The sequence below is a fragment of the Mandrillus leucophaeus genome, unplaced genomic scaffold (assembly GCF_000951045.1).
Source record: "Mandrillus leucophaeus isolate KB7577 unplaced genomic scaffold, Mleu.le_1.0 Scaffold410, whole genome shotgun sequence".
Taxonomy (NCBI): Eukaryota; Metazoa; Chordata; class Mammalia; order Primates; family Cercopithecidae; genus Mandrillus; species Mandrillus leucophaeus.
This window is the reverse complement of record NW_012104366.1, coordinates 117,504-127,093: the sequence shown is the minus strand read 5'-3', so window position 1 is coordinate 127,093 and position 9,590 is coordinate 117,504. Positions and strand designations below refer to the sequence as shown.

Below are 9,590 nucleotides of genomic sequence, written 5' to 3'. Positions count from 1 at the left end.
AAATCATGTTGGGGTGCTACTTTTAGTTGTTTTCATTTCTATTTTTACTGCAATGTACTGAAAAAATAATTAGGGAGTGTCTGAATATTTCCCTCTGAGAATTTGTTGCAATTTTCTTTGTAACTATATATATATATATATATTCCATTAAAACTATTACATAAATCTTAGAAAATAATGCATAGTATCTTTGTCGGAGAAAACATTATTTGTCTATGGCTATTAATGAAATCTGTCAATTTTATTTTCAAACACTCTACAAAAGTGTTTCTTGAACACTGAAATATAACATAGGACTTAATAAAAAGGGATTAGGAAAAAAGGAAAAAATTTCAATAACCCAACAAAAATTCCGGGGAACTCAAAAAGCCTTTTTTTATAAGCAAATATATACATTTTAATAAATTATCTCTGAAAATAACTTTCTAAATATGTCTTTAAAAAAACAAACCTTAGTTTTGGATGAACACTTCCATTATAACTTTCTCTTTCAATAACACATTTTTTAGATTATAAGAATAGTCTTTCTTCTCAGTACAAGTAGCATAATAAGTAAATGAGTGTTTTGCCTGAAGATTTTCCTCACATAACAATCTTAGTTTCCTATACTGTGAATGCTCAGGTGTAAACAATAACCTACAACTGACTGCAGGCTTTCCCACACCCATTACTCGGCTAAGGTTTCCTTTCTGAAATGAGTTCTCTGATGTCGAATTAAGGATGTACTATGACAAAAGACATCACCACACTTATTACGTTGATAAGGTCTCTCCCTTGTATGTATTCGCTTATGTTTAGTCAGAGCTGAGCTTAAGCTGAAGGATTTCCCACATTCATTACATTGGTAGGGTTTCTCTCCTGTATGCATCCTCTGATGTCGAATTAGTGAGGTTCTATAGCAAAACGGTTTCTGACATTCATTACATTGATAGGGTTTCATGCCAGAATGAATTTTTATATGTTCAGTAAGGTGTGTCCTTCGACTGAAGGTTTTTCTACATTCTTTACAAACATAGGGCTTCTCTCCAGTATGAGTTCTCTGGTGTTCAGTAAGATGTGCACTCCGATTGAAGGCCTTTCCACATGCATTACACTCATAGGGTTTTTCTCCAGTATGAATTCTTTGATGTTGAATGAAGGCTGGGGTGTGGCTGAAAGCTTTCCCACATTCATTACATTCATATGGTTTCTCTCCTGTGTGGATTCTCTGATGTCGGATTAGTGATGTACTGTGGCAAAAAACCTTCCGACATTCCTTACACTGGTAGGATTTTTCCTCAGAATGAATTCCCTGATGTTCAATTAGGTGTGTGCTGCGGCTGAAGGTTTTTCCACATTCAGTACATTCATATGGTTTCTTTCCAGTATGAATTCTATGATGTTGAGTAAGGGCAGAGATATGGCTGAAAGCTTTCCCACATTCATTACAAGGATAGGGTTTTTCTCCAGTATGGATTCTCTCATGATTTCTAAGGGATGACCTATGACTAAAGGCTTTTTCACATTCATTACACTCATAAGGTTTCTCCCCAGTATGGACTCTTTGATGCTGAATAAGATTAGTGCTCTGACTAAAAGCTTTCCCACATTCATTGCATTCATAAGGTTTCTCTCCAGTATGTATTCTTTGATGTTGAATAAGATTAGTGTTCCGGGTAAAGGACTTATCACATATTTTACATTCATAAGGTTTCTCTCCAATATGTGTTTTCTGATGCTGGGTCAGGGATGCAACACAAGTGTAGCCTTTCCCACATTCAGTACAGAGGTATGGGTTCGCTCTCATATAAATTTTCTCAGATTCCATCAGTACTGAACTATGGCTTTATATTTATTTATTTTTTCATTTTTGTGGGTATGTAATAGGTGTTGGCTTTTCATTTATTTCCAGAATAAGTAAATAAGTAAAGTTTGAGATACAAATGCATCCTTTCTTATATCTAATAAATTATTTTCATTCATGAGTTGCCTTTTGAAAAAATCCACTACAGCAGAATTATGCTTCAGGTTCCCACCATTGATGTCATAGTTACAGTAGTCCTGCCTTATCCACAGTTCCACTTTCCATGGTTTCAGTTCTCCACGGGCAATTGTGGTCAAAAATATTATATGGAAAATTCCAGAAATAAACAATTCGTAACTTTTAAATGGTGTGGTTTTCTGAGTACTGTGATGAAATCTTGTGTGATCTGCTCTGTCCTGCCTGAGCTGTGAATCATTTCTTTGTCCAGTGTATCTGCACTGTATATACTACCCACCCATTCGTCATTCAGTAGCTCATACTAAGAACCTGGTTAGGGTTTGGTACATCAGTGATTTCAGGCATTCTCTGGGGGTCTTGGAATGTATACTGCATGAATAACTGGGGACTACTGCATGAGGTCTTTTTCTTATAAAAACTCTCAGTTGTTTAAAAAGCTTTGGTCTTTGATTAATGTTTCCTCAAAGTTGTTATATTCATGATCTTCCTTTTGACTTGCTTTTTCCTGTAATCTGGTTATACTGGTGTTTCTCAAACTGGTTATCAAATTCGAGTTCTTCTAACGTGAAGTATTAGGAACCATCATTTGAAAAAAAATTCTAACGTCATATGATGACATTGTTTTGTTTTTCAGAAATTCTCGGCTTTGGAGTGGATGCTCTAACTTTGGATATAGTATCCAGGATTAAGTAGAAGATATTATCTCTTTCCTCTGAAATACAAAGGCAGAAAACAAGGCTCACTCATCAGTTACAGAAAATAAAAATAAAATAGTGCTATGATAAAATGTAAAATTTTTCAATGTAAGTACTGATTAATAGGGAAGTTTAAAGGTGAAATGGATCGATATATATGTCTGAAAAACACTGTTGCTCTACTCACAACAACTCTGACAAATTGTATAGCCACAGCCTTTTCCTCTCTATAACTCATACTTAACACAGAACACTTCTATGTGCAAATGTGTGGGATTTTTTCCATTCTGACCAGTTCTCCAACTCTCTGGACACCAACTCTAGATATCCTACAATTTACTCTAATTCCAACACTATCTACCTGGAGTAAGCATCATATCCCTCAAGTTAAAGGGCTCAGTCCCACAAGACTGCCTCCACTTCAGATGACAATCACAAGCTGGTCCTCCCATACTTCTGACCGACTGGCTACAAGTTGAGGGTTCCTATAACCCCTCCTCCTCTGGTTCAATAATTTGCTAGAATGGCTCACAGAACTCAGGAAAACACTTTACTTACATTTACCAGTTTATTATAAAGGATACAGTTCAGAAAAAGCCATTCAGGAAGAGATGCACAGTGCAAGGTGGGCAGAAGGGAAAGGGGTATAAAGCTTCTGCATCATCTCTGGGCATGCTACACTTCCAGCACCTTGATGTGTTGACCAATCTAGAAGCTCATCAAATATCACTGTTTAAGAGTTTGTATAGAGCTTAATCTCCATCCCCACATCTTTCTTCCCAGAGGTTGGTGGGTGGAATTGAAAGTTCTAACCCTCTAGTTGCTTGGTCTTTTTAGTGATCAGACCCACTATTGAGGCTATCTAGGGGCCCTACCCTATTTCACCTCATCAACATAAACTCATCATAATACACCTTTTCTTAAAAAAAGGTGTACTATGAACAACAAAATATATTCCTATCACTTAGGAAATGTGGAGGGCTTTCAAAGCTCTGTGACAAGAACTGGAAACAAAGACCAGATGTATTTCGTATGCTATCGCAATAGGTGTGATCAAAGAAATGGAAGCATTGAGACAAAGTGCATAATAAAGTCAAAGGTAAAGATTCAGTAAAATAAATGTTGTGAATAAAAGACAATGGAACTAATTCAAATGTATGTATGTTTTTGGAAACCAGAGGAAAAAATCCAGAAAAGTGAAATGGGATCAGATAATAAAAAACTCTCACACTTTAAACAGAGAAATTCAATGTCATCTAGCAGGAGACAGGAAAACTGAAGTTTTCTGTCAGAACATTAACAGGATAAATATATCTTAGATGTGATGTTTTAGATTAAAAGCTTGTTAATTCTATCTAAAATGAATAAAAGAACAATGGTGAAACTTAGCAAGAAGGCATAATATCAATAATATGATTCTGGATTGGGATAATACTAGTAAGAATTTGGTGTAAGTGTAGATAATACATAAAAAAGAAGAAAGAAAAAATGCTGAAATAGATTATAGGGAATTTTTACAAAACAAGATTCATAAAGATACAATGGTTTCTAGCCAAGAAGGCTGGAAGAATAGTGGTACTAATGATAGAAAAAGAAGGAAAGAGAGGCAACCTAGGGAAAGCTGGTGATTTTACTTTCACCATATTGAGGTTAAAGTGATTGAAAGTGAAGTACGACATTCTAATGGAGATAAACTTTAAGCAGGAGAATATATGGGGATAGAATGTAAGTGAAACACTTAAGTTGAAAAAATATATATAAGAAAGTTAACATAGAAGGACTATTTGAGGATGTCAGAATGCACTAACTTTTTGAGATAAAAAATAAGTAGAAAATAAGCCATAAAGGCACATGCGTTTATGTTAGGGAGCAAGTGAAGTTAACAAAAAAGCATTTGGAAAAAGATTAGAATGGAAAAGAATCTGGTGATGTCACACAAGGTAAAACAAAATATCAAACACGGCAGAAAGTCTGAACAGAGGACTAAGAATAGGTTGCTATCAAGAAAGAATTCAAGAATCTCCTCAAAATAATTTTAGCAGAAGACAAGAATCTAACTCCAAAGATTAAAAGAGAACAGGAATTGAGGATATTAGCTACAAGTTTGAAACATTTGGTAATGACAGAATAATTTTGAAAGGCAGATAAAAAATTTTTAGGCAACATATTATTTTAAAAGCAAGAAAACCTTTTTAATGTCTGAAAGTAGAAGGAAAAGAGCTGGTGAAGTGGAGAGACTGAATCATGAAACAGTCATTAAATCAGACCCTAAAATAAGTAAAAAATAATGGAATCTGAAGTACAGAATGGAAAGACTAACAACGGAAGAGGGCCAATCTTCCTCTGAGATCAAGAGATATGTGAGAAGATAGATAAATATATAGAAATGAAGTTGCTGTTGCTTCTACTAGATGAATGCAGGTTTTTAAAATACAGATGAGGGGCTCTGCACAGAGGACCCTAACCAACATTTCAAAAGCTATCTCCTAGTACCACTATTGTTACTAGCACCACCATAATGGATAAATGGACTCTTATTTACAAGGATTCCTGTCTTCTTGGTTGTTTTCGTTATCTGATTCTTTCCTGGCTGTTATTTTGTGACATTTCTCCATTTTTCCTTTGTTATCTGTTTATATGGTTCTTAGTTGGAAGATAACATCCATGGATCCTAGAATTATGTCCTAAGTAGTATTCAGGAATTCTGCGATAGAGAAATGTTGATACTTCTAAGATAACAAAGTAAGACTATCTATTTATAAAGTTTTAAAGAAAAGGACTATCATCTGTTCAGTACAGAAATATCTTGTCTCTGGTCCCTAAACTCAAAGCTCAGTCTCAGCTGAACACCTGTAAATCTCACGATCCTACATATTTTGGGATTGGAGAAACTGTACTCACCCAATGAGATGAAGCTGTAACAGTTTTTGAAGATCACATCCATGTGCCATGTCTCTGACATCTTCCAATGCCACTGGTTCCTAAAACATCAAACAAGTACCTGCTTATTAAGGGATCAGTCCTGCAGACATTTACAAAAGAAAGAGTAAAGCTAACAATTAAAAATGACAAAGTGGAGGACTATTAAGTTGTTCAAAAAGGGTTCAGAATTCTAGGCTCAAGAGTGGCCAAAAGTTTATTATTTGGTGTCTACTACTTACCTGTTGAGGATATACAGAAGCAATACTGAAGTTTCCCTATAAAGACACCTAAAATTAAAAAAAAATGTGTAATTATATGTATATATACATATAAAATATAGGTAAACTATAAACTCAACTTAAGAAATAACAGAAAATATGGAAATATCGTAAGTGGGTAGTGCGACAAGGTACTTGTTATAACCCTATTAATGGCAACGATACACATAAAAGAAAAATTGATTATTCAAGTAAAGCAATTATAAGAGGGTATAGAAAAATGAGAAGCTAAAGAGAGAGAAACAGATATAGATGTAGATGTAGATATACTATTGGTTCTGTTTTTCTGGAGAACACCAACTAACACATCAACATAAAATAATAAATCCACTTTCTGTTTAACTCATCTGTCCTCTGCAAGCTTGTGTGGTGTGAATCCATGTATATACTGATTTCAAGCTTCTGGGACTGCAAATATAAGAAGGATAAGTTTCCAGATGATGAGGAATTCACCAAGATAAATGCCATAATATGAGATTCCTTGGATGTCAACCAGGCAACCAACTTCCCCAGAAAACTTTGTTATCACTCTCTGCCATTTTTTAAATAATCACAATAGAATCTTCCTTGTGTTACACTCTATGGTTGACAGAAAAGGAATAATAGAAACAGAACTTGCTACTAAAAGATATGTACTCTATTTGCAAAGAAAAGTCTTATAGAAACTTAGCAGGAAAATGAGGGAGCATAAAAACAAAACAAGCAGAAGAAAGTGTTAAACAAATGGTGAAATGACACTGGGGAAGTACAGCCTCTTTTCACCTCACCTTGGGGAACTACACTCTTACCATTCTGGCCTAAGCTAGAGGCTGAGAATCCAAGCTTGACCTCTTGCAGAAGGTCACTCAAGAGCAGAGAAATTAACATAGATTTTGGCATTCGTAAGTGACTAGAGTAACCAAACTGGGAACTGAAGGGGTTCCAAACACATGACCAGACTCTTCCCAAGGAATTGGCTGAATTCTGAAGCTGGGTCAGGAGTTTGAAGAGCTAAGCTGAAAACCTGTGAATGGCAGAGGCAAATCTTCCATAGTTTTTCAAGGTAAAGGAGACAAAGACTTGCCACATTCTCAACTGAATGCCCAGGAGAGCCACCCATAGGAAAAGAAGCAGTGGAGAGGCAGAATAAGTCTTATCCAAACTGCAGCCCAGCCCCAACTCAGCTGGGCTAAGTGAGTATATCTTCTTAGAAAAAAGAGGATCCTTCCTGGTGAAAGATGCCATCAGGTTGAACCTCTATGATGCATTCATACATGATGACAATATATTATATATGTTATACATGTATCATATGTGTTCAAACAAGATAGTCACAAAAGATAAACATGTGGTGCTGTATTTCCATATATCGTTCAAAACTTACTAGACATACAGAGTCAATACTACAGGACAGATAAGAGGAAACAAAATAGAAGAATGGATAAAATAGAGAAAAGACTGGAAGATTTCAATACCAATTTGGAATCAACCAAAAGGAATCAAATTAGTATTCTAGAACAGAACGCTTGAAATTAAGAACTCAGAGGAAGGGTTTAACAACAGACTAAGCCTAAGGGAAACACAGATCAACAAAAATACACAAAATGAAGTACAGAGAGCTAAAAGAAAAGAATAATGGTAATTTAAAAAGCTAAGAAAATATTGATGCTGATAGAAGCCTAAGGAGAAAATATAACTAAATGTAACATGGTATCTCGAATGAGAACAGAGAGTAGAAAAATGACATTACATAAATACTAAAAAAATTTTAATGAAATACTACAGTTAATAATAATGTACCAACCTTGGCTAACTAATTGTGACGAATGTACCAAACTAATATAAGATGTTGACAGTAGGGAAAACTGGCTACGGGGATGTGGGAACTCTCTGTAATATATCTGTAAATTTTATGCAAATCTTAAACTATGCTAAAAGAAAAAGTGTATTAATAAAAGCAAGAGATAGCTTATTTTTAAGTTAATCTCCTATTTATTTCAACTATTTTCTTATAGCTTATGTTTTTCTTTTAATCATCATTTAGCCATGTGCTATATTCTAAATGAATCCCCCAAAACCCACATGTTGAAACTTAATTGCCAATGTGATAATATGAGGAGGTGGAGGCCTTTGGGAGGTAATTAAGTCATGAGCGTACAGCCCTCATAGAAGGGATTAAGGACCTTATAAAAAGTCTTGAGGGAGTGGGTTTGTACCCTTCCATGTTTTCTGCCATGTAAAGATACAGTGTTCTCTGCAACAAGGCACCATCCTGGAAGCAGAGACTGAGCCTTCACTAAACAACAAACCTGCTGGCACAATGATCTTGGACTTCAAGCCTCCAGAACCGTGAGAAATAAATTTCTGTTCTTTATAAATTGCCCTGTCTCAGGTATTTTGCTATAGCAGCACAAACTAAGACACCTTGTGATACGATTTGGCTGTGTCCCCACCCAAATCTCACCTGGAATTGTAATAATCCCCATAGGTCAAGGATGGGGCCAGGTAGAGATAACTGAATCATGGGCCCAGTTTCCTGGGGGCAGTTTCCCCATACTGTTCTCATGGTAGTGAATAAGTCTCAAGAGATCTGATGGTTTTATAAATGGGAGTTCCTCTGCCTGCATAAGCTCGTGCCCACCATCATGTAAGAAGTCCCTTTGCTCTTCCTTCGTCTTCTGCTATGATTATGAGGCCTCCCCAGCCATACTAAACTGTGAGTCCATTAAACTTCTTTCCTTTATAAATTACCCAGTCTTGGCTATGTTTTCATTAGCAGATGAGAATGGACTAATACACCTTGTTTTATGTTTTACTTCCTGATGATGCAGTTTATGTAGTCCTTTTCATATATCAGACATTCAATAAAGCTTATCTCTTAAAAACGAGCATGGGGCTTATGAGACTTACTTAAGAGGTCTAACACACACATAAGTGGAGTCTCAAAAAAAAAAAAAAAGAATGGAAATGATGCTATATTTAAGGGAATAGGGATAGATTTTTCCCAACCAATGACTCAGATTCCACTGCCCTCAAACCATAAGCAAGCTAAATAAAAAGAAAGCTACACCCACGAATAGAATAGTCAAACTCCTGAAAATCAGAGAAAAGGAGAACAATCTTAAAAGCAATTTAACAAAAGGGCAGGGTAACTTCAAAGCAGAAACAATAAGACTGCTGACTCCTCAGCAGTTCAAGAAAATCAACTGAAAAGCCATGTTTCTGGATGAGAAGACTTAATATTTTAAAGATGTCAATTCTCCCCTGTTGTGGGTTGAATTGTGTCCCTCCAAAAAAGGTATGTTGTAATCCTAACCTCAGTACCTCAGAATGTGACCTTATTTAGAAACAGGATCACTGCAGATGTAATTGGTTAAGGTGAGTTCACACTGGAATGGGGTGGGCTCCTAATCCAGTATGGCTGGTGCTCTTTTAAGAAGATGGTCATGGGAAGACCCACAGACATATAGAGAAAGTCATGTGATGAAAGGGCAGAGAACAGAGTTACACAGCTGCAAGCTAAGGAATACCAAAGATTTCCAGCAAACCACCTGAAGCTAAGAAGAGGCAAAGAATGATTTCCCTACAGGTTTCAGAGGCAGGATGACCTTGCCGACAGCTTGATTTTGGAATTCTAGCCTCAGAACTGTGAGATAATAAATTTATGTTGTTTTAAGTTACCCAATTTGTGGTACTTTGCTAGGGCACTGCTAGGCTACTAATGCATACCCCAAC

General features: G+C 36.0%; 1 protein-coding gene across 2 annotated transcripts in view; it reads right to left on the bottom strand.

Annotated features, from left to right (window-relative positions):
- Window positions 1–377: 377 nt before the first annotated feature.
- The window catches only part of ZNF883 (zinc finger protein 883), a 22,080-nt gene continuing 12,867 nt past the window's right edge, over window positions 378–9,590 (bottom strand). Inside the window, exons 3-5 of one of the 2 annotated variants that reach the window (XM_011992443.1) lie at window positions 5,578–5,657; window positions 3,235–3,384; window positions 378–2,693 (exon numbers count right to left, since the gene is read on the bottom strand). In XM_011992443.1, the coding sequence (XP_011847833.1) occupies window positions 668–1,807 (1,140 nt within the window). In that variant the 5' untranslated portion in view covers window positions 1,808–2,693; window positions 3,235–3,384; window positions 5,578–5,657 and the 3' untranslated portion in view covers window positions 378–667. The remainder of the gene's footprint in view (window positions 2,694–3,234; window positions 3,385–5,577; window positions 5,658–9,590) is intronic. The other variant, XM_011992444.1, reaches the window with a different exon arrangement.